The 26,169-nt window shown below is 45.3% G+C and overlaps 1 protein-coding gene across 1 annotated transcript in view; it reads right to left on the reverse strand.

Moving 5' to 3' along the window:
* The window catches only part of HSD17B14 (hydroxysteroid 17-beta dehydrogenase 14), a 69,468-nt gene that overhangs the window by 37,723 nt on the left and 5,576 nt on the right, over window positions 1–26,169 (reverse strand). The window contains exons 2-3 of the mRNA XM_086930335.1: window positions 2,776–2,811; window positions 682–779 (exon numbers count right to left, since the gene is read on the reverse strand). Coding sequence (XP_086786461.1) covers window positions 682–779; window positions 2,776–2,811 — 134 coding nt within the window. The remainder of the gene's footprint in view (window positions 1–681; window positions 780–2,775; window positions 2,812–26,169) is intronic.

Genomic DNA, 26,169 nt, shown 5'->3' on the forward strand with positions numbered 1-26,169 from the left:
GTACCGGGACTGGACAGGGTCAGTAGGGGAGCCTGAGCATACAGAGGACATAAGTTTTGCAGTTTCTTCAATCCTAGAGGGGTAAAATGATCAAGAACTGATCCATCATTGAGAACAGCCTGGGTAGCACTCACCGAGTGAGGATCAGAGTCTTTCAACTCGGGAGTAAATGTGGAAAATATGGCCTCCACCTTTTGTTGAAAAAAGGTGACCAATTTATCACATAGTTCAGGACTACTAGCCTTTTTAATATGTGTGGAGAGGTTAACCTTTTCACAGTTATAAAAAGTTCTTTGGAATTAGATTTTGCTTGGAGGGTTTCATTCAAAAAAGATTTTTTTTTGTTTTCCATCAATAGATCTTTATAGTGTTTAAGATCGTATTTATAGGTCACTTTATCGTCGCTACCGTACCCTCTCCGCCAGGCCGTTCACGCTTTTTACAGGCCAATTTCTGAAATTTAAGCTGGTCTGAGTACCAAATGGCCGAATGAATGGCGCTCTTAGGAGTCCACCTTTTTATTGGCACCAATTTTTTATACGCTGTCTCAAGCCAATCTGTGTAAGCGTTGGTAGCTTTGTTGTAGGGATTTGTAATGCTAAAGATTCAAAATCATGGGGTAAAGGTAGATAAGTATGACTTGATGGATGAGACACTGGAAGAGTCGTGGCAATGACCTACCTTTATATCCTCCTCTCTAGTGACATCGCAGCGGACATACAAAAAGTTTCCCTGGCCTGAGGGCATCAGCTCTGCCTCCAGCTCCTTGGCAGCCTCTTCTGCAAGATGGGAAAAAGACCTTCATCAGTGAAGGATGGAAGGAGCTACAATAATGGAATTGTATTACTAAACAGGCATTTGTAATATCATTAAAGTAGAGACGAATTAAGGATAAACTGTGTGCAGAATAACACTCAGCACTCCCATCATGCACAGTAATGTCATTAGATAAATGATATAACTGGAGATAAATGGGAATATTATCACCTATCTTTATCTCTGCTCCGCACACTTCTATCTCCCAGAAGGCCCTTCACTGAACCCTGTTAGGCAAGTACCCCTATGCGCGCATTCAGCAGATAACCTAAGTCCAAGTCTCACTGGCCATACCATTGAAACCACATTTCCTGTCCACAAGCAACTCATGCATGGCCCTTCCAGTAAACATCTCATCAGCCCACTTCACCATAGGACCTCAAGCTCCTTTGGGAGCCTGCACGCTTGGTAACTGAGCCATTGTCAACTGGTGATAAACCAAAACCCCTGAAGTGCTTCAACTGCATGATCAAGGCATGCAGGCTTATTGTACAACTGAAGCTTCTCCTTGGGCTCTTTAAACTAGTCCATGCAGAATATGTATCAACACCACAAAAAGGAACAGATTCTTCAGAGATGCAAACCCTGGCTCGAAGAGTCGGAGGAGCTGGTAACCTCTGGCAGACGCACTGGTTACTTCAAAGGCCTGATGGGTCATATTCACCACCCACTGGAGAAACGGTACTGAGGGAAAAGGGAACAGAAATGTGGACATGTAGGATCAAGATCAGCAGAGACCTGTCCATTAGGTCAAAACCCACCACCACTCTGGGCCCTCAGTACAGCTCAATAAAGAACTTAGGCATCAAATGTGATAGTGCCCTTTGCTTTCAACCACAGATCCAGGCCCTGATAGGTTCTTTCTTTGAGATGCTACGGATGTTGAAATAATTCCTGCCCCATTTCTCCGAGTGTTCCAAGAGAATGGTAATCCAAGCGCTAATAACCTCTAAATTGGATTACTGTAATGCTCTACCTAGGTCTTTCCAAGTACCTCCTAGGCAGACTCCAGGTGGTACAAAACATGGCAGCCTAGTTGCTTCTTAACCTCCCCCACCCCCCCCGAAAACATATATGTGCTGACATCTGGAGGTCCTCCACTGGCTTCCTATAGAACAATGAAATTGTTTAAATCCATTGTCCTGGTACAGAAAGCTCTTCCATCCTCGTTGGCTGACCAGGCGTGCCCCAGCCCTGGTAATTAACAGGAGAACTGATGGGGTGATGCGAAGCTCCAGGCTCACGCGTCCGACATGTTTGGCTACCAAGCCATGCACCGGTGGGTAGACTCTTTTCTTAATGGTCCAGTCAGAAGGGCACAGTCATCTCACTAGATTCAGAGATGCCACTAACATTACAATGGGCAGTGATACACTCAGGGTACATTCACAATTTAGCAGAACTTGGAATTCCGTTGGTAAATACAGAAAACATTCTGTGAACTGCAGGCCCTGCCAGTGTGAAGGACCTACTGCACCTGAATTATGTTCACCTTTGACAGCCATCTGAGATGGCAGAGGGACCCATAGCTCTAGCTGAGTTAAGGCTCCTTGTCCTTCTCCCCATGAGATAGATAGGTCTCCAAAAGGAGCAAAATGGCGCCATAGCCTATCAGAGTACATTAATACAGTGTCTCTGAAATACCAGTTGTAAACAGCGGAACCGCACAGGGAACTGGCCACTAAGCACTGGCAGCTCCAAGAACCCAACAAAATACCTCAGAGTTTCATTATCACCAAAAAAACTGGGACTGTTCAGAAACGGACTAAACCAATTATATAAAAATGGAAACATACTTTTAAAAGTGTAGATCTATATTCAATAAAAATAAAGGGAATGTTAAATACTATATATGAGAATACGGTAACAACACTAGGCACCCCTTATAACAAAGGGATGGCATTATTGGAGGATCTGAGAACGCACGCGTGATTAGGAGACACTGATTGGGGCACTTACCTTTTGCACAAAACACGACCTTTGCACCATGCTGCACTGAAAAGGAAAGACAGTGAAATCATGTTTAACATCATTAAGAGTGTAAGATTCTTTTCTAATAAAACACACATTTCGTTACAGATGAAAAAGGAGGAAGTGGAAAAAGAGAAGTAGTGAAGGCAGGAGAAAGAACAGGAGAGAAAGGCAACAGACCATGGAGGCAAGGAGGGCAGAGAAGCATGAGAAAAAGAAAGGAGAGTGAACAAAATGAAAGGAAGGAGTCAGGTATACAGAGCCAGGGAATCGTAGAAAGGGACAGGTAGACGGAGGAGAGAGAAATGGAGATGAAAGGTCATAAAGATAGGCAAAAAGTTGAAACAGAGGAGGAATAGGAAGAAAAAGAAAGACAGAGAAAGCAGAGAGGTAGAGAGAAAGAAAGACAAGACAGATACACATATCTACAATCCAGAAATGTAAAAGCGGTTGAGAAGCACCTGAGAACATGTGTCTCCAACCAGTAGTGCAGGAGATAGTGGTACCTCATCAGCTGCTAGTGAGATGCTCAAAGGCATGGACTTTGGCTCCTAAGGCTCTCGGGCCCAGCAGGGCTCAGCTTCAGTGCTGCTCAGTATGAAGACCTCAGGGTTACAGCACTGAAAGTAAGGGCGGAGCCATCCTCAATACACTCGTACACAGTGTAATGGACAGGCGGGAAAGGGACAAGCTCGGTTTAGTATTTTCAGGCGAGTGCATCCTGAAAGTGCACTTATATGTGCTTTGGTCGGCTGTATCATCTACCCAAGTATCAGGGACCCGGCGCTGTTAGAATAGTAAATGTGCACCCCAATCACGGGTAACATTTTAAAATGGGAAAGTGGGGAGTTTGGGAAACAAAACCAGGAGAATGTGTATTCTTTATCGACTTCTATTGGGGGAGAGGAAATCTCAGGTGGGAGACAGCTAAAATAAAACCATGTTTTGCTTTAAAAACCGCGAGTCTCCGACCTGAATCGGATCAGTTGGCTTGCATGGTCTTGTATACATAAGTCTACAAAGCCAACACCTCCAGAAATCTGGAAATAAAATGCTAAAACCGCTGATGCTCGAAAGCTAGAAAATCCTTGCATGAAATTTTTCTTTTTTCTTTTTGCATTGTAAAATATAAGTTTGTGGTGTTCCTCGCTCATTGAAATGCCAATCACTGTTCACCAGCTGGGCCAGAGAATGGTGGACAGTGGACGGTGCCATTACTGGACAAAGGGATCAAAGCCTCCTGAATCTGAAAGCAGGAGAGACCAACGTGGAAGGGAATAAAAGCTTAGCTGCTAGCAGCTAGCAGGAGTGCTTGCTAAAGCTTTCATGCAGACACTTAGGGCATTGCTAAAGTAAGATATGACGTACTTACAAGCAGATAGGAGCATTACCAAAGTGAGGAAAAGCTAACCATGCAAGAAGGCAAGGGCATTATTACTAATATTAGCACAAGCTTACCTGAAAGCAGGTAATAAGCACAGCTAAAAAGAGAGTAAAACATGGTTAGAGCATTGCTTAAAATAAAGGGTACAGGCAGGTAAAGGCATTGCTAAGCAAGTAAAAGCTTACGTGCACGCAGGTAAGTGCACTGTTATGGTCAGCAAAAGTGCACCACCAGGTAGGCCAGGGTATTGATAAGTGAGTAAAGCATAGTTGACAAAAGGTGAGAACATTGCTAAAGCGAGCAAAAGCTTACCTGCAAGCTGATGAGAGTACCTTTAAGTGATTAGAAACTTAACTGAAAGCAGGTGAGTACATTGCTTGTCATATGTGCAAGCGGGGATGAACTTTGCTAATAACTTGTTTTTCTAATGGCACTAAATATTTAACTCTGCCATTTCTAAGCCCTTTAAACAGCAGACCCAAATTATGGTACTTATTTGATGTATTTAACAAAAATGGAAGGCCGGGTCTGCCTTAGCAGGACTTGACCTCCAGAAGGCCGCATCATTGGTCAGCTTATTTGCAAGGTGAGAAAAGCATAGCTAATGTGAGTAAAAGCTTGCCTGCAAGATTATTATTACGCCTAGGCATTTACTGGAATCCGCGTGCTTCCCCTAATTTTTTTGTTTTCATCGGCTGATGCTTTTTAGTGTAATTTTCATGCACAGGAGACTGGTTCGAGCAGAAACTGTTGATGGATATGTGCCGAGGTCGTATGTGCTGTTATAGCAACGTTTGCGTATGACTTTACACACTGAATGGAAACTATATTGAGCAGGTATCTCGCATGACTTTGAAAACAAGGCCATAACTCCCATACAGTTATTATTCCAATGACCACCCAAGCATGTTTGACATAGTATTTGTAATTTCCACAATAGTTGAAGATAGAAAAATATGCTTAGCCCTAGTAAAGCACATAGGAAAACCCCAAGCTGAAGAAACCTGTAAGAATTGTTAAAAGAAGCACTCTAAACGGAGGTCCCCACATGACTTTTAAGAAGTAAGACCCCAACACGGCCACAGACTGAAACACTTAAGAGTATTTCATATGTGCTTAGGTGATCCCAGAAACGGTTGCTGTCAATTTGTTAGTATTGGTTTTTTTTTCCTATTACCACTAAGTACCCCGAGACACACCTCTGATTGATTGACCCCACTAATGGACCCTCCAAGTCACAGATTTCTGAGCAACAACATATTAGATTATTTGGGTGTTGACATTTGGGTATGCCCTAAATTACATATTTTATTATTTTTCAAATCACTATATAGTTGGCAAAAATACATTGTTAACTACACGTCTGACACACACACACACTATCATAAACGTACCTCTAACAGTTTATTGTATTAGTCTATAACTAGCTCAATGAAAGCATTACAACCAGGAAATTTCAAACTATCAGTTAGGTTTTAATTTTGTGAATGTAAATTTCCAAACTAAAGTCATTTTTTGACTTGAATCATCATTTTACAAACACAGCGTGCACATTTTATCCTTAAGTAGATACATTCAAAAAGTGATAACCTGAAGCACAATATCTGAATTTTGGCCTTACTTTGGTAGAACAATTATTTAAAGCTGATAATTAGGAACAACTATCAACTTAATGTGCAACCACAGTATGTTTGTTACTTAGGGAGAGAGTTGGAGATCATAAAGTTACTTGTTGTGTCTTCTAATCCTTCACACAAATTCTAATAGAGCTGCACTTTTTCAATTAGTACAATGTGGAAAGATCTCACCGAAAAGGAGAAAAAGAAAACAGGACATGCAGCTGAAAGTCTGTTGACAGGGTCCACTTAGTTTCCAACCCTCTGTCTGCGGCCTGCATGGAGGAACCAATTCCATGTGCCTAGTCATCCCCTTAAACTGACAACAGAACCCAGAGTTGATGTTACAGGAACACAACACTCGATAATTCTGTGAACACCTGTGATTTAGGGAGCTTATGTCTTATCTGAAAGTTATTTATTTTAGGAAGTTAAATGAAACACTAATCGAAATACATGTTCTACTTGAGCAACAAAATCTCAACATTTCAGCAGAATCCCTAAAAGTTCAACATTTGCAATTCCTCCCTTAGAACTAGGCTTGCCCGAAGATATTGCGGGGGCAGGGTCTTCCACTTTAACAGGAGCACCAACAGGGCTTGTTATTACCGGATTTCTTGATGATCAGAACCTGCTTTGGTTGGTGTGGTCTCCCTCTAAGCTCCAACAGGCATCCAGGGGGTTCCAATCTTTACAAGCCCTCTCAGCTCCTTTGCTGATGTAAATGAGGCTTCCTCCTCCTCAATGGCTGGTTTATGGCGGTTTCCTGCAGCTCCAATGGCACCTTGCAGTCTGAGCCAGAAGAGAAGTTAAACGCATTTGGGCTTGTATCTAGGCCTCAGATTTCGATAAATGTCATTTTGAATTGCTTTTCTTGTCTGTGAATTATATCCCTGATACATGATCAGGTACGTGTCAGCGGAGCATGTGTCTGACGTGTGAGAGCACATACAGAGTCGACCAGCGTAGTGGCCAGTGTGTGGCTTGTTGCCTTGGCTGTCTCTTACTTTGCCTCTGCTCATTCCTTTACTGGTCCTTTGCACGTTTCTTGTCCTTGAGATTTTTTCAAAAATATATTTTATGGACCTCATTATAAGTGATCCAAATATGTGCCAGCACTTCCCCTGGATTTAACCATATAGGAGTATGGATAACACCAATGATAGGGTATCCAGCCTAGTACAAATTGGGCCCGGAGGGTCCCCTAAAACATTTGCGTGGTGAGAGGAGGGTGTCGGGAATTCTGGATCCGATTACCCTTGAATGTCACATGGAGATTTCGGCTGCTTTGAGCATCAGAAACCTGTGTGTGAAAGTAAGCAGTACCACCGTGTTTCTGTGGATCTCTTGATAGCCATGGGGCCAGTAACTGTCGTCCACATTGTAGCTGAGTCCACTCGCAATGAAAGCCTATGTGCATGCCACTTTCAGTGTTCTTGAAGTTGCAGTCATTTCAAGAAGGCGCTGAGAGTTTAGAAGAAGTAAATATATATTACATGTATTTTAAAGATCAGATGCCAAGTGCCTCCTCTGATTAGGTAGAGGTCGATTCACAAAGGTAGGTTAGGAGTAGTAAAATTAGGAGAAGTAAAGTTACGAGTGCGTATTCTCCGCACTGCTGTGCGCAATACTCGAAAGTTACCTTTGTGAATCAGGCCCTTAATCCACAATACAGTTCTGAGGGGCTTTTTCTTAATGTCTTCCATAGACTCGACAAGTGTCAACATATAGGACAAAAAGACTCTTAAGACAAGTTTGAACGACCATGTGCAATGCAATAAGTCTCGCATTTGCGAGATTTTTAGCTATTGACATTGTAAATGACAATGCCTTTTATTTATGTTTTAAAAACCTGCAATAATCAAAGGCAATGTCATTTGCAATACCAATAGATCAAAGTTTTGAAAATGCGACACCTATTGCTTGTCAGAGGACATGGCGTTCATAATTGTTTTCTTCTCTTTGTTAGAATAAAACACCAGAAGCCCTCTCACAAGATATGACTATTTTGGTTTTTACTTTTGATTAAAAAATTCTTTCCAAGAGAGAGTGCGATTTTTAAGGCACACCATTGGGTGACACCATTGCATCACTTTGTATCTAGTTTTCACGCAATGTAAAGAGAAGGCCAAATTTCAATAACCAAGTTTGTCTATAAATCCAGAAATAATAATTTCAGATCGTTACATGTCAAATGTGTGCTGCTAATCATCCGTGCTAATCTATCTTAAAATAATTCTTAGTGCATTTGACTTTATGAATATGCTGCAGGGTCACGGTGGGAAACTAACTTCAGACCAATAAAACAAGGGTCACTTGGGGGTGTCGAAGGGGGGGAGGGGTGATATGTACGCAAAACAAACATATCTATTGTCATTGTTAAAAATACACTAGCCCATAAAGTAGCAACTAAAAGCAGAGACACACCACCTAATCTAATTACTTAGACGATCTTAAGTATCTTGAGTTGGTCATACAGTCGAGGTTTTTGCTTTTCTTTGCGGTACTTCTAGTCTTGATTATCCTATCTAAAATCAGGACTACAAGTCCCGGAATGCAAAGCGAAAAGCTGCACTAGATGAGCTACTTAAGAATGGGCCAAACAAACGAAGTCAATGATAAAATCAGGACAAAAATATAAATAAATCAATAATAATGCTCGGAGATACATAGCAGAGATTTAGAGGGTTGTCGTCACTCGTGCTCTTTACAGGCCTGTTTTCAAGGCGCTTGAAATCTAAAGCCATGGGAAGCGGTTGTGCGACCACAGAGCCTTCCTATGCTGCCTCCAGAACAAAAGAAAACGAGCAGCGTCTTGCGAGTGGTGCAAGCAAAGCGGGCGCCTACAGTAGTAGAAACTCATTAACCCCTTTCGTGCTCGCAGGTGCTGCAAACGACCGTTGGCCGACGCAGCCATGCCCTCTCAGTAGAATGCTCGCACTGCGGCGGACACGAATTAAAGAAAATAGTGCTCACAGGCTGTAAATACCACATAGTATGTACCAACAGAAGTAAAAGTGCCAATCCTCATGTGAGGTTACAAATGAAGACAAGGCAGTACCAAGGAGGGACTAACAAGCCTGTTAACAAATTAGAAGCCAGCATTAACCAAGGACAATGACACAAGCCACTTAAAAATATGGGCGGAGAGTAGGCGGAGCTTCAAGTCTATACTTTAATACAGCATGCCTGGCAGAGCAGAGCATGCGCTGCCCAGGCTCGACCTAAAAAACGACTTGGAAGCACAGTTTTTTATAGATGCAAGTTTTGTTTGTTACACAATACGTGTAGTTGTAGGCTAGTCTTCCGCTGCCTCAAACATTGTATATATTTACCATAAACTATTTTACTTTACGAGGTAGAAAGAAGAGAGTTAATAAAAAGCGGCTCTTTTGGATGCTACGATGCAAGTTTTTGATATTACTGAGTTACATTTTTTCTACAGCCTTTTGTATCAATTTCCGTTAACAAGGCATTAGAGAGAGAGAAAAATGTCACATACACCTGAGCATAATTTGCCACCAATCACATAATATGGAACCTAATTGGCCTTTTGTGCCATATAATTTGCCCATCCTTTGCTTCCTAATGTGGTGGCTCTGATCAGATCTAGCTAGATACATCGTCGTGTTTGGTCTGTTGCTGCTTCTAAGAATGTCTTTTTTGATTGTAAACCAAGACCCACTAGGTTCTATGCATTAGGACTTAATCAATCAATCAATCAATCAGGGAATTTTAAGCACGCCACTCACCCGTGAGGGTCTCAAGGTGCTGAGGGGTGGGGAGGTCAGCAGATCTGTTTAGCCATAGAGCCAGGTCTTGAGGGTCTTCCTGAAGGTGTTCAGGGAGGGGGCGCATCTAATGTCCGGTAGCTCGTTCCAGGTCTTGGCTGCAATGTGAGAGAAGGATCTTCCGCCTGCTCTGGCTCTGTGGATGCGCAGAGTTTTGGCCAGTGCGAGGATGGAAGATTGGAGGTTTCTTTCTGGTGCGTGGAAGTTGATTCGGTCGTTGAGGTATTTGGGTCCGTTGTTCTGTAGGCATTTGTAGGCGTGAGGTAGGATTTTGAAAGTGACTCTTTTCTTCACAGGGAGCCAGTGGAGACTACGTAGGTGTTGACTGATGTGTTCATGTTGGGGGATGCCGAGGACGAGTCTGGCGGGGGTGTTCTGTATTGTCTGGAGTTTGCGGAGTAGGGACTTGTTGATGCCGGCGTAGAGTACGTTTCCATAGTTTTCATAGGATTAAGCCAGGAAAGTACCAAGGTTTTCTGGTGGTGTAACATTTCTAGTTCACTTGTACTTAAAAGCTGAAACACATCTTTAAGCACCAGCAGCTTTTTGAGGGCACAGCTCATACACAGCCTACTAGTGGCCCTTTGTCCTGTAAGCAGTAGGATCAGGGAAAGCCCTATGTTCAAGGGACCTGAGAAACTGTCACTCATCAGGATGCCTGCTAGGGTACAAAGTGCTACGCAAACAAATGACGGACTGATCAACTGTTTTTTTTGCAGTTGCGAGTGGGACGGGTATGCTCAGACGAGAGTCCTGTGCACTCCATGCCACTGGAATCAAGCTATCCTGGATGATGAGGGCTGATAGCCCGAAACAGGTCTTAGGATGCTTGTTTCCAGTCCAGGGAGGACCGGACTTGGCAGTTCGGGCTGGTCTGTTCTCATGGGGCACAGGGTCAAGACTGATTTGCATATGACAGGGTTTAAACTGGAATGGCATGGTGAGCAAAAAAACGATGGATTTAGGCCCATAACTCTGTACTGGGGTGAATGTATAACATTGTTCTGCATTCTGTCCATCAACTGTTGTTTTTGCTTGGGTTCAGTGGTCCTAGAAGCATCCAAACCCCTTTCATAAGATCCCTTCAATAGGTCCAGGTCATAGATATGAGTAAGCTATAACTAATGTGCACAGCATTCTAATGATTGTCAGCCCCCCTGCCTCCAATCAATAGATATTGCTGCTCCACATACCCAGTCAATGCTTACGCTCTCCCAATAACCATCAAATTTGAATTTAAAGGTTCCTACCTATTGGGAATTGAATGATGAATGTAGTGATTAGGGCGCGGGTGCCACAGCACTATGCGAAGGGAGAATGTGCACTGTGACATTCGACTGGTGATTCCCTTGTATGAAATGATGCATAAGCCAGAGGAAGGGGGCAAAATCCTTTATTTCCCCTAGATGCACAGAGGAGCGTGTTGGCGTGCAAGGGCAGGAGCTGGCTGTTAGTACACCGAGAGTGGGTGTGTATGTGCATGTGGGTGGTTGGGATGAAGAAGGATGCCTCGGAGGAAGCCAGTGCCTTATGGATAGCACCCTTGTAAAGAACCCAGCCTGGCAAGAGCCTCCAGGATGTGGTCAGGTCAGAGGTATAGCCCAAGTGTAGGACAGGTGGACTCTAAGCCTGTTCTGAGCCACAGGGAGATTACTCTGGGGAATCCTTGTCCTACCAAAATTTCAAACTAGACATTAGAAAGGAACCACTATTTACTGACACCTAGAAATTAGGGAGACAAACAGTAAATCATTGCACTGGATGAGATCCCCGCTGTAATGCAGTATAGTGCGAGCCTGGGCACAGGACAATACCTTACCTTACGGGGTGTGGGAGGGCTGTAAGACCTGCATTGGCTGCCACACAGGTTCTTTATTTCCAATTATGTGCTCCAGCCAAGGGATGTCCAAGGACCAGAAGCGAAGACAGAATGAGGGCAAGCATGAGTAAAAACCCAGGACCATCAAGTCTCGCCGTGCTACCACTATACTGTTGGCCTTGGAGGCAGTGATTACAATTCTAGGTTTCCTAAATTTCGGAAGAACTTACATTCAAAACTACGCAGAAAAGATTAAACCTCTACGAAGTAATCAAACCTGATTTTAAAACAGTTAATTGGACACAAAAACACACTGAAATTTTGTGTTTACTCCAAACAGACATGTTAGCAACAAAACATTTGCAAACACGCGTAAACGTACGCAACTTAGTGATCCGAATAATTCCAGGACAATGCGGATTCACTTACTTAACTTTTACCAGAGGTGAAAAAGTACCTATTGCTTACAAATCACACTTGTACACAGTTCACTTCAACAGAAAAAATACTGACAGCGGTTCAAACTGCAAAAGAGAGCCCTCGCACAGGGTAAGCGCATTATGGTCGTTACACTCCTTGGAGGCAATGACAAAAGCGAGCATTCCAAATGCTGAAGCATTACATCCGAGATGGATACAATGGGTTAATTTTCTTGCTGCGACAGACGTTGAATACGTTTTTGATCCTTATTTGAAAACACAAGCATTTCTACAATACGAACAAGAATGTCCTCTGCCTACTGAAATTCTCTCTCTAGAGCAGTATGAATGTATAATTTATACTGACGGTTCAGCTCAACCCGCTACGGGGGATAAACAAGCCTATAGTGCGACGTGCGCGATCGTTAAAGGTCGCTGGCGCGATGGCAAATTAAGACCAATGATCACTAAAACTCAATCTCTAGGAGATTGTACAGCTCAGCGAGCTGAACTACAAGCATTAAAGATGGCGCTTGACAATACGGACTGCGAATTCCCCACACTCATAGTGTGCAATTCGTATTATTGTGTTCAATCTTACAATGAATACTTGCTAAACTGGTTTCAAAACGGTTACAAAGATGCAAAAGGTGGCACAATCAAGCATAAGTTGCTTTGGGAACAAGTAGTTCAGTTACGACAGGAACTACGAAACGCTCATGTGATACATACGCTGAGTCGTGAACATGATGGCGTTCACGTTGCAGGGAATTCATTGGCTGATGAAGCCGCAAAGGCAACTGTGCAAACGGCATCCGTAGCTGCAATCACTTGTTCAAAAACAAAAATAGACGGCAAATTAATGCTAGCTGTCAATGCCACAAGCAAAGGCAGCGGTGCAGCATTACCTAATAAGTTTCCACTCAGATACTCAAATATAATTGATGCAAACTAAGTTCCTTTTGCTCGAATCCCTGCAGTGGGGAATAGGGTGATTCCAAACAGGAAACGTAGAGTAGCTTTGATACACAAAGCACATTTGGGAGAGGGTCTGATACATCAGAGGATCTCTAAATCTATACTAGAATTAAAAGAGCTGTACTAGTAACAAGGGATGAATGCTCACACTCACACATTTGCAATTAACTGCCATGACTGCAACAGAGATCGCAGCAGAGAACGCAGCCAGATACCTAACTACAGTGTAGCCAGCCCAGTACAGATACCACTGTTAGACAGCATTAGACTTTCTACACGCAGACGTACCTATGGACAAATGCGGTCCCACAAATATTAGGACAAGATTCATTTGGATGTAGCCTCAGCGCTAGGCTGACGCTCGAACTGTTATAAAAGTTTTGCGAGTCTTTATCAGCACATACGCAGTCGGCACGCTACATTCTGACCAGGGTCCTGCGTTTAGGAGACCATGGCCAAATTGGGCGTTGCATTGCGGTACTCTAGTCCATTCCATCCTGAGGGAAATTCGGTAGTAGAAAGAAAAAAAAGGGACATAAAGCAATCTAAGCAATCTATAACAGCTAGGGTATTAGGCTCGGGTGATGGGTGGGTCAAGCATCTAATAAGTGTCCAACGTAGTCTTAACAATCTGCCAAGAAGTTCTCTAGGAGGGATCACTCCATATGAAGTCCTTTTTGGGACCAGAATGCTAGTATCGGACCTGGATGTTCAGACTTCAGTGGTAGACCAAAAACCCTTTGATATCAAAGACCGTTTGGCTGTTTTACAGGACTTACATGAAATAGGAATGAAACAAAGTAACGTGTTCCTGAAGCCAACCACCACTGAAGAGAAACCGATCGTTCCAGCAAGGCCTGTCTGGATTCCTAAGCTTGGGGATCTAGTCAGAGAGAAGATCGTGGACAAGAAGGAATTTGGGCCTTCTTACAGACAACCAGCCATCTCCTATAAGTAACGCCGGTAATTTACAGCTCTTCAAAAATGTGCAATTAAGTATTTTTTAATTAAATTGTTATTGCGACCAAGTACACAGCCAATATTATAAAACCAAATGTTTCCTTCAACCACCTCCAAAGTGAGGGGCGTGCGGCCTCATATTACTCTTTTTGAAGATTTGTGGTAATATGCGGTGCAGAACAACCCCCGATTTGAAGTGCAAATTATGTTTTCTTGCCAATATTTACACTTCCCTCCTAATGAGGGAAGAGCGGAAGGCGAGGTGGCTGGCTCAGTTTTCGTACTTCTCTTTACCAACTGCCATAGTCTGGTAGTAAACCCGGCGTTCAGCTGGCGCTATACAGGGTGCAAACACCGGTTGTTCCTCTGATTGCCTGTATCTGGGCGCGGCGCTAAATAAGACGGCAAAGGACGTCGAAACTGGAAACTGCACTGCACGTTTAACTCCCAATTTAGCATATAAAGGGAAATGATGTCGGCCTGCCCAAGAAGAGATACAGCCAAGACGCATCGCCGGTGGGGGCGCTGAGTGAGAGACAGCACCTGCAGCCTACAGCTACCAGGAGTCAGTGGCGGCCACAACGGACTGCCAGCCCCTCCCCTTCCCGCCGGGGGATTTGAAAACTGCTCAGGCCTCCCGCTTCGCGGGAGACGCATCGCCGGTGGGGCGCGCTGAGTGAGAGACAGCGCCTGCAGCTACCAGTAGTCAGTGGGGGCCACGACTGACTGCCAGCCCCTCCCCTTCCCACCGGGGGCTTTGAAAACAGCTCGCGCCTCCCGCTTCGCGGGAGACTCATCCCGGTGGGGCGTGCCGAGTGAGAGACAGCGCCTGCAGCCTACAGCTACCAGGAGTCAGTGGGGGCCACGACGGACTGCCAGCCCCTCCCCTTCATGCCAGGAGGAAATTATTTAACCAGCTTCTCCCCCCACGCGGGACGCACGCGGGCTAAGCCCGGGCAAAGGGCGGGCCGTCTGAGGCGAGGCAGGGCCACAGCACTAACATCTCCATCGTCCTACCACGCTTCAAGGCACTGTGCCCTTTGTATTACTATAATGGGGAAGATGAAAAGTATGGAAGGCGTAGCTGATGGGCTGAGTACCCGGGCGAAAAGGAGGAAGTTTAAGAAGGCCAACAATGCAGTTAAACATGCTGGGGAGAATTGGGTCATGACTCGAATTGACAAACTGATAGAAGAATGCAGCCTTATACTTACATCTGAGCCCCCCAAAGACCCCAGCCAGGAAGAGTTTACAGGGGGTCGATGCTACAATTACAACGCAGAGAAACACCAAACGGGGTCAGAGTGTTGTCCCTGGGATGTTTCTGAGGAAAAGAAATTCGTGGAATTCTGAGGAAGGCCGTGATGGCGCAGGAGTAGTTGTTAATGGACTTGTAACAAGTGCTAATGTGGAAGTAGAAGCACCTCTCCCTCTCTCGCTTGATCCAATTGTCATCTGCTCTAATAGGTTCTCCGCCCTTACTGACATTGACTGTCCAAATGAGGAGAATGGAGACTTACTAATACAGCCAACCCCATCTGATGCTTCCGTGGGCTATGTGAGGGAAGGATGGGGGTGGAGGTAAACTCTTGTGTACCCATTTCTGGTGTGGGGGAGGACATTTCAAAACTGTGTATCTTTGTGAACCGCTTATGTAATTTTATTCATTGCATGCAAGATAAAGTTGATATTTTGACTGCTAAAGTGGACAAGGTAATTCCTAACCCAAATGTATGCTTTAAATGTAGCTTAGATAGCAAGCAGCCGAGCATTGCGCCTGCAGATAAGCAGATGCAAACAGTTCAACATTTTGAACAGCAACAACTTAGGGGTAATATGCTGAGGAAGGGAGTAGCGTCCCATAGTAAAGCTAGTGGAGACAGGGAGGTGCCTGCAAAAGCCATGGCCGAGACAACTCCTAAATCTAAACGCCCAGAATTAGAAAAAAACGGGGGGTCTACCAAGTTCAACCCTAGACTTACTAATAGCCTTAATACCCCACGCCTTCTCCTCGGAAAATGGTAGTCAGTGGCCCTTCCTCATCCCGTTCTATTCCTCCCAACTTATCTAAAGTATATATGGTGAATGTTCCGAAACTGGATGTAGAAAAGGACGTAGAAACCAGAGACTCCCTAACAAATAAAGTAATTCACTGGATCCGGCACACTAGAGGTTGCCGATCAGTGATAAGGGAAGACATCTCTAGGGCCACCAGGTTATCGCACCCAGGATGTAGAACTGACTATATTGAACTTAGCTTCAAACATGAAAACTTGGCACAAAATGTGGTTTTAATAGAGTTCAGGTCCTGCTCCCTCAACTGAGATCCTCACTCCCCCAACAGTGGACAAAAGGTAGGGGAACCCAGCCACTGGGCATGGAGGGGGGTGGATCATGTCTGGACTCTAATGACTGACTGACGACAGAGGGTATTGCTTCCAACCTCCCAGGTGACATGTAACAGGCACTCATACCATGCCGCAGTGTATTCCACTGGGAACATCCAGTACAATAATAGTCCCTGGGGTAGATGATGGGGGCGGTTGCTCTTCCGATCATGTTTTTAACTCAAACCTTGCCAAGGACTTTGATGCATTTGGTTCTATTATGTCATGGAACATTGCGGGGTTGAGAACCAAGGTGGAAAGCCCGGAGTGGGCATCCTTTGTTAACCAATTTACCATATGTTTATTTCAGGAAACGTGGCTTCTTGAACCTCAACACTTTCCAGGGGTCTCAAATGATAGTGTTCCAGCAGAAAAAAGTGACAGAGGGCGGCCATCGGGTGGCCTAACAATCTGGGTCAAACAGGATTTTGGAATTACAGTAAAAGAGCTCCAGACGAATCATAAGGATATCCAGATTGTATCTCTTATCTCAAAACAGGCCAAATCCCTAGACATTTATAATGTGTATGCTAGGAGTACAGGGGGCAGGAAGTCTAGTACCCTCGCTGCCCTTGATGATCTTATCGACAAATACTCCGCACATTCACGTCTGATTGTCGCAGGGGATATCAATGTAACTTTTGAACCCTTGTCAAGTGGCGAATCATATCTAGCAGAGGAACAAGATAGTCAGTGGGGGGTTCCTAGGCTCGAACTCAACCCAGTAAGAAGGTGGACCGATCTGGTGATTCATATCAACTCCACCTGTTTAACCAAAGGATCAAGGGCGACCAATGGGAGGACTCCGAGGGACAGGGTAGGTGCCTCCACATTCAAGAGTGGTCAAAGAGAAAGCAGAATTGATTATATACTCGCCCACCTTGAGTTGTGGAACCACATAGAGGATATGATGGTCGTAGACCACCTAGAGAGCGAGCACAACCCCCTGTGCATGATTTTCTCGTATTGGGTGGCGCCTTTGGCAATTGAGGGAAAGAAGGACGAATGTTCCCAATCTGTCACCCTTGCAAATGACATGCGTCACCTGAAATGGGCTTCAGTTGCCCAAAACCAGTCAAACATTGATTTTATTTTACATAACTTGGGACCAGCTATAAAAGACTTGAGCGTTTGTGCTATTGCCGAACCCTCATCTCTAGAGAGAAATAGACCAAACAAGGTGCACGAAACCCTGTTTCTCCAAATAAAAAGCCTATTTGTTAAAACAAATAACCCAAATAAAATTTCAACCAATAATTCTCCTGGTTGGTATAATAAGGAATGTAGGAAAGCACGTCTGGACCTAGGGCAGGCTATTAAAACTGGATCTAGAGTTAGTGTCCGTTCAGCCAGGAAAGTGTACAAATCCACCATCCAAAAATCCAAGAGCGCTTGGGATGAAAGAAAATGGGGGGAGATTAAGGAGGCTAGCTCAACCAAGAATTCCAAGCTATTCTGGAATCTGTTGAAATGGGGGCTGGAGGGTCGCCCAGAAAAGCCCGAAAACTGGGTAGCTCAAGAAGACTGGGTAGCCTAATTTAGGCCTCAATATGCTAAAGGGTTGGAATTGACCCATGAACGAAGTGAAAGGGTCCCATACACTGCCTGGGAGGAAGATGCATTCACTATTCAGGACATCCAACGAGCTCTGTATTCTATTAGTCCTGGCAGACATCTTCCTACACGATAGAGAAAGGTGGGAAAATACATATTATTATTGGCAAACATGATAGCGAAAGGATCGCCAATACCCGAATCCTATAATGGGGTGGAAATAATTCCTGTTTTTAAAAGGGGCGATAGGTCACTCCCAGGTAACTATCGCCCTATCAGTCTAATTGATACAACTCAGAAGATCTATGGAAGACTGATACTAATCAAAGTTCACGACTGGGCACGTGAGATGAATATCCTGTCCCATCTCCAAGCAGGATTTAGAGCCCGCATAAGCACAATAGACCAGGTGTTATACTTTGCCATGCTCTACTGGAAAACTGTCCAACTGGGGGGGGGGGGGAAGGGGGCAGTTTATATGCTGCCTTCATTGATCTGAGGGCAGCTTTCGATCTTTTCCCACATACAAACCTGTGACTTGCATTGAATGACATGTGCATGCCCCCTGCCCTACTCTCTTTGATTGTCAAATTACACGAGCACAACTATGCCCAAATAAGGTGGGGCCGTCCCGGGTAGTGTTACAACCCAGTTCCCAGTAGAGAGGGGAGTGTGCCAAGGCTGCGTGCTAGCCCTGACCCTCTTCTCTCTTTATATTAACAACGTGGCAAAGGTGCTGATCCAGGCAAATGTTGACGCTCCAACTCTAGCAGGCGCCAAAGTTCCAATTTTAATGTTTGCCGACGACTGTCTTATTATTTCCAAGACTCCAAGTGGTTTGCAAAAAGCCCTTGGGATCTTTGAAACTTTCTGTTCCATTCATGGGCTGGAAGTAAATGTTTTAAAATCAAAATTCATGTCTTTTAATCAACACAAAGCATTCAGGTGGAAAATATTTATGAATAACTTACCTCTGGAACAAGTCAAGTCATTCTTATATCTGGGCGCAACCATCCAGCATGATTTGCGCTGGAATGAACAGATAGATCTAGCCATGATAAAGCATAGGCAACTTGCAGGGGCACTGATCACTGAACATGCCAAGTCCATGACAAAACCAATGGCCCTGGCTATTATTGTCTACAACGCAAAGGCTGTGAGTGCAGCACTTTATGGCGTGGAAATATGGGGACAAGGGAACCTAAAAAAGCTTACAGGTTCTGAAAACAGGTTCCTACGCAATCTCATCAAACTTCCACAAAGTACCCCCATGGGCCTGGTTTTTCAGGACCTAGGCATGAAGCCTATTGAGATCATTGCAAACCTCCGCCCAGTATTATACTGGAGGCGTGTGTGGGTTACGCCAGAACTAAAAACATTCGCCATGGGTCTCCTAGATATAATTAAAAATTATGTTTTCCACCAGGTAAAATGGCACTCTGGAATTGGAGCAATTCTCAGGGAGTTAGGCCTGACGGAGGCATGGGAGGACCCTATTAATGCCACATTTCCTTCAAAAAAATAAATAAAGGGGTTGTACTGGGGAATGATATCCTCCAGAGTGTTCAGGACCACCTCTCCTCTCTCATTAACTGGGGCTTTTATGGAGTTCAAGGATGCGACTCTATTTGAGCCTTTCTGGGACGACATAACAAAGCCACTGGCAGAAAACTCTACTTCCAACTGAGACTAGGCAGTATCCCTGTCAGAGTATTTACATCTAGGTGGTCCAGTGGCGGAAATGCTTCATGCCCATGTTGCCCAGATCCAAAAGAAACAATTAGTCATCTGCTCTTTGGATGCCCCACATACTCTGCCCCGCGTAGAGTGTGGTTGCGTCCTATGGCCAAATTGCTGGACACACGGAGTGGAATGGTGGCCATTCGAATTATTTGCACAAGTCCAATTCCCTTTATATACATTGCTGTGGCGAAATTTTTAGGATGGGCGTGGGTCATCAGAAACAAAAGTGTAAATGTATGAGCAACAAAATGACTAACTTCCCATCACTTTTTGTATTTAAACATGATGAAATTTTTTCTTATTGTGATTTTATCCTTTTATGTATTTATCTAATTTTATTGTAAATGACTACATTTTAATTGTTATGCTTTTATGACAATTGTCGAATAAAGCTTGTTAAAAAAATAAAAACAATAAAAAAGATACAGCCACAACAGTTCTTCTAAATTAAAGCCCCCGTCTCCTAAATCAAGAAAGGGCTACAAAGAGACCCTGATAATTAAATAATATTGACCCGCTTATTCTTTACAACGGAGAAGCGACAGACTCTCACTCTTGAGTGAAAGCCCCTGCAGTGGTGTGACACTTCGCATCCTTGTAGCGTGACACACAGCATCCTTGTAGTGTGACAGGGCATCCGCATCCGTAGAGTGTGACATCCCCTCCTGGCTGTGTGACAGAACCACTGCTGCAATGTGACAGCCCGGACCCCTGCACGGTGATTGTCCTTCCTCGTAGTGAGAAGTCCCACCATTGCTGTGAGAGCGGGCCTCTGGAATATGACAGCTACTGGCTGCAGCCCCTCGCCCAGGCTCGAACCAGGAAGCGGCTGTGAGGTCCGTATTTACGTTCGCGGCGGACGCTGGGGTAAAAGATGGGCGGGAGAGCGGGAGATGTGTGCGTGGGAAAGAGCGCACGGGGCGGGGGCTCAGGCGAAGCCGGGGATCTGGCCTTAAATCTGTGGCATGCGGGAGGGCACTGGCTGCGGCATTTCTGCAGCGCGTTCCTACCTCTTGTCGAGGCCTGAAGGCTCGTTGCAGTGTTGCGGAGCAGGGATTACTGTTGCACCAAGGAGCTGTATGCAGATTGGGAATCCTGGAGGTGTGGGTCATACCAGCAGGCTCCGAGTGGTGGTAGCGATTGTCATGGGATTTGTAGTGTGGGGGATCTGTGTGTGTGTGTGGGGGGGGGGGGTTTGTGTGTGTGTGTGTGGGGGGGGGGGCACTGTGTGTGGGGGGGGCTCTGTGTGTGTGTGGGGAGGGCTCTGTGTGTGGGGGGCTCTGTTTGTGTGTGGGGCTCTGTGTGTGTGGGGGGGGCTCTGTGTGTGGGGAGCTCTGTGTGTGTGGGCATCTGTGTGTGTGGGGGGGGCTCTGTGTGTGGGGAGCTCTGTGTGTGTGGGCCTCTGTGTGTGTGGGGGGCTCTGTGTGTGGGGTGGGCTGTGTGTGTGGGGGGGCTGTGTGTGTGTGTGTGGGGCTCTGTGTGTGTGTGGGGCTCTGTGTGTGGGGGGGCTCTGTGTGTGTGGGGAGGCTCTTTGTGTGTGGGGGGCTCTGTGTGTGTGTGTGGGGGGGGCTCTGTGTGTGTGGGGCTCTGTGTGTGGGGGGGGCTCTGTGTGTGGGGGGGCTCTGTGTGTGTGGGGGGCTGTGTGTGTGTGTGTGTGAGTGTGTGGCATGGGGTGTGTGTGCGGATAGCTTTTTTTGTAGGTGGCTCTTTGTGTGGGTGGCTCTGTCTGTATGAGGGTGGCTCTGTGTAGGTGGCTCTATGTGAATGACTGTGTGGGTGGCTCTGTGTGGGTGGCTCTGTATGTGTGTGTGTGGCTCTGTGTGGGTGTAAATGCAATAGGTCATGCATTTGCAAGCGATTAAGCTATTGGCAATGTAAATGACAATGCCATTTATTTATGATTAAAAAAAAATGTCATGAGCAATACCAATAGCTCTACCTTTAATAATGCCGAGACCATTGCATTGTAAATGCTTGTTTGTTTTGGGGGCAGTGTGGTTGAGCAGTCTTAGGCTTATCGAGGAGGAGTGTAAGACATTTGTTACACACGAAGAGTCAAAAAATGCTGCACACACAAAAATGAGATACACACAAATTTAAAAAAGAACACCTATTTTATATATATTTTAAACACCAAGAACTTCGTAATTGGGCAGCTACTTTGTTTTGAAATATCACTGGTTTGGAAAGTATACAGAAATACACTTGTATTTGAGTTATCACGATTTTTCACTGTACAGCAATTCACTGGCACTTGTATCCTTTAAAACAGTAGTGTTATCCTATGGAAAAGAAACATATACTGCATTCGGGTACTTACCTGTGACTTACGGGACTGCTCATAAGGGCTTACAGTAAGTATGAGGCAAGGTCCAAGGCAGCACCAAAAGGTCACCTGGCGGCTCTTGGGTGTCCGGTTGTGGAGGTGCAATACAGCATTGGGTGCCCCTTTGAAGTCAATGAGGACCAATCTGGTCACAAAGAGACTGCAAGTAGGGACTGAGGGGCCACTCCAAGTGAACCCACAGGGGGGCTCAGTCCTTGAGATGCTCAGGTATGTAGGGACACCACTGGCCCAGTGGAACTCGGGCTGGTGGACTCAGCTGCAGTGGTGGTTTCTCCACAGGGCTGCACTGTGGGAGGCACTCACGGTTGTAGCGGGGGTCTGCAAAACAGGCGGCGACTGGGGTACCAGCACGGCCAAACCCACAGGTGGGCTCAACTCTTGAACGTCTCAGGACCCCCTTGGCACCATTGGTCCACTTCTTACAGGGATGTGGGACTTGGTGCGTCGGTGCTTCGTGGTGTCAGGTTTTTATGGTCTGAGGCTCTCGCGGTTCCTGCCGTCTGGCAAGAGATGCTTCATGTGGGGACTAGGAGGCCAGCCGTGGAAGCCCAACTGTTGTGGGTCTCTGTGCCTCAGGGGCACCATCAGTTCACAGCAACTCAGGCCTGGGGCTCGTGTGCAGTGTCGTTTGGTCCTGCGGGGTCACCCTGGCAGAGGCTCTAATTTCGGTCCTTTTGGTGCCTGCAAACGTGCAGGGAACCAGCTCCTCTGCTCCAAGGGAGATATTGCTGGCCAGGTGAAGTCGTGGGTCACTCTTCCACAGCTTTTGGAGGGGACACCACATTCTGGATGAGCTGGAATATGTGCAATTATCGGAGACAGCAGGCAGGCCGGCAGGGTTGGCACCAAGTCAATTGCTGCTCCTCAGTTATCACGCTAGGGGCACTTCTTTTTCCTTCCTTTTTCTTCGGACAGACAAATACGATTTCTTGGTGTAAGGGGGCCACCTAAATACTCAATTTAGGGGTGTTAAGGGGAGTGAAGAGTCCACCCACTAGAGTTCCTAATTTCACCACAACTAAGATGGTGAAATCCTAATTTTCATGTTCACTTCAGGTTGCCAACAGTAGGGATGTGACTAGCCTGGAGGTGAAACATGCCTCCTTGCATAGCTAATTTCCCGCCTGACCTGGTATCAAATGAGCCTCAGGGCAGGGAGTGGCATCTCCCAGGTCTGGAGGAAGCCAGGCTTGCATGTCAAAGGTGGTGGGCTCTTTGAAGCTCCCTCCCTTGACATTACAATGTATTAGCCAACCTGCTCGTCTGTGGTGGCAGACTGGACAGGCAGGCTGGACAGTACCAGTCAGTCAGCACACTGAAGGGCTAGTAGACTTCAGGGGGTACCTCTAAAGTACACTCTGGGTGTAGGTATTAATATATCCATCACTGGAATCAGTCTGGGTTCATTAATATGAGGATACCAAACACCATAGATTTTAGAGAAGCCATTATGTAGCTGGGAAACTCGTTTTGACTAGTACCTAGTTCATACCTTAAGAGGCTTCCCTGCTCTCTTGTAATATTCAGCAATGGAGATAGACATTACAGGGGCATATCTGCTAAAGCAGAGAACTCCTCACTTGCTATAAGGCACCCTGCCTAAGGGCTCCAAGGCCTGCTGTAGGGGTGACCTACATTTTGCCCATGCAGTGTCTTTGGCTTCGCACACAGGAGTGTGCCATGTCATGTTTTCATGTGAGAACAACAGGAGTAAACCCTTAAACCATGTTGGGATTGGTGTAGAGAGTATGCAATTAACATATAGTATCCCAACTGGTATAACTTTGAGGCAATTAGTAAAGATATGTATAAAACATTATCAAAAGGAGATAAGGAGCCTCTTTTGGTATTTCACTTATGTGCCTCAGGCAACACAAGCTCGGATACATTTTCCTGCAGAGACCTTGCTGCTCGGAGATTCACTCCCCGACTGCCGATCCCATCGTGGGTCGACTTCACAGGTCCATCTCCGGATCTACTGACCGGTCGCCTTCCCTGCCAACTAGATTCCCCACCAGTGTCGGCTTCCCATCATCGGATTCTCATGAACCCACGGACCAGGCGCTAGACTCTCGCTGCCTACGCACTGCACCTTACCCAAGTCCTGATGATGATCCTGACTTGAAAAGGATCGAAACGCCGTCGACCGTCCAGCGCGAACATAGGTGCCCCAGACTATATGGCTCCTAAAGCAATACTTGCATTACCATGTCGAAGCCAACTTCAAACAAATGAGGAACCATTCTGTGTGTCTTTTACTCACTGTATATATTAATCACCAGTCACCTGCGCCGCCGATTATTGTCACTTGTGTTGGTACCATGCCGCTCACTCACTCGCACTGAGCACCAAGTACAATTTGGGTTTTCCTTAATTGTGTTACATTGCCCTTTGCAGTGCTGTAATAACTGCAAAATTATTTTTTTATTTGTGTTTCTTCCCCTTTACTCCTACAATAAATATGATGCCACGCGCACATAAGTGAAATACCAAAAGAGGCTCCTTATCACCTTTTGATAATGTTTTTTACATATCTTTACTAATTGTCTCCAAGTTATACCAGTTGGGATACTATATGTTAATTGCATGTCATGTTTTCAAACATGGTTTGCACCATGTCAAGAACCCTGCAACCCTGCAGTCTGTGTAGAATCCGTGTGTGGGTCTGTTAGGGTGGTATAAGATATGCTGCAGCCCTTAGGGACCCTCTTTAGTACCCAGGACTTAGATACCTGGGGTACCATTCACTAAGGACTTACAGAGGTACTAATGTCTTTAGCCAATTAAGTACAATTCGACATAACTTTGTTTTATGGAAGGGGCACTGGCCCTGAGGTCTGGTTAGCAGGCCTCAGTGCACTGTCAGAGCCACAAATAGCTCAAAAGGAAGGGAGGGTGTGTGTGTGTGGGAGGGGGGGTGTACTGGAATAAACACCCAGTTTCCTATAGTTGCCTTCTTGGGAATTCCTCATTCAGGCAAGCCACTGTCTCCCATATGGGACACAGGAAGCTAGCCGACTGAACAACAGGTAACATACAGACGGGCATCTCTTGCCATGTGAGTCAAAAAGGCATCCTCCTCCTATCAGCGCCTCATGGGTGACAAGATGTGCTCTACAAATCTACTAATTAAGTTTGTTGCTGTTCTGTTTCAAGCCACTGAATGCATACACAGATTATACCGCCAATCATGTCTCCAGAAGCTACACACTGGTGATCTTTCAGGACCCCTCAAGCAAAACACTAAACAACTCCCAACTACAAAATATGGACATCTTCTAAAAGCAGATGGTAAAACTGCCGTCACTAAAGCATAGACTACCAAAACCTCAACCATGCACTAATATTTCTCGAAAAAGCTTTCCACCTGCATCTAATCCCACCATCAAGCACTGATCCTCAGAGAGACCACCACCGGAGATAGGAGAGTAAACTAACCCAACTGGAAAACATGTTGGAAGGGAATTTATCTGGGATTAGAAATTAAATGCAGGTCACGCTTTGGCGGGGACATAGGTCTGTAAAATGCAGGTTTTAGAAGACTATACATTGAAGTCTGTTTTTACAATTGGTGTTTCTACAGTCAAACATTTTGACATGGAACCTAAAAGCAACTCCTCGCTACTAAGGGCCAAAAAGAGACATTCACCCACCAAAGATGGTTGCAAAACTGAGCATGTAAAACTAAACTCTGACCAGCAAAGAGCGCGTGAAAGCAGTTAAAATCATGCACAGCAAACATTACTGCAGGGCAGGGATTTCTTGGACCTCGCTCTGTGGTGAGGTTTGCGACAGACCTCTTTGAAGGGGATTGATTAATAAACAGAACAAGGAGTGGACTTTGGAAGGCAGTGGGGTCTTTTACAAAGGATTAATATTTAACCTCCATGCAAGGCTTTGCAAATTGCCTAACTCCACCACTATTACAGGGTGCTCTCAAAATAAATTTCATCGAAACCTTTGAAAACAAATTACACTGTGTTCTCAATCCAGAAACTAAGGATCAATCATGCATGCAGAAAACAGAACGAATATCTTCAGATGGGATTTTAATTAGGTTGAAAAAGCATACTTACCTGCAGTGTGGGTTAAGGAGTTATGGCTGTTGGTGGAAAGGGAGAACACAGGTCTCTCCTTAATATGTGCGTAAGGATTAACAAAGTTGATATGGCTAGCATTGCTATTAAAATTATACTATCACAAAAAGGGGGCAAAGGGAAGATTACAGAAGAACACTATGTCCACCCAACCAATGTAAAACCCAGCATATTAAACTGTACCATTTATAGGTTACCTTGCCTGGGGGCCCTACATAAACTCCCTATGCGAGTGAAAAACATTTACCAGTATGGTGTAACACGAACAAAATGATGTAGGGCTGTTG

This window comes from Lissotriton vulgaris, chromosome 7, assembly GCF_964263255.1.
Source record: "Lissotriton vulgaris chromosome 7, aLisVul1.2, whole genome shotgun sequence".
NCBI classification, from domain to species: Eukaryota; Metazoa; Chordata; class Amphibia; order Caudata; family Salamandridae; genus Lissotriton; species Lissotriton vulgaris.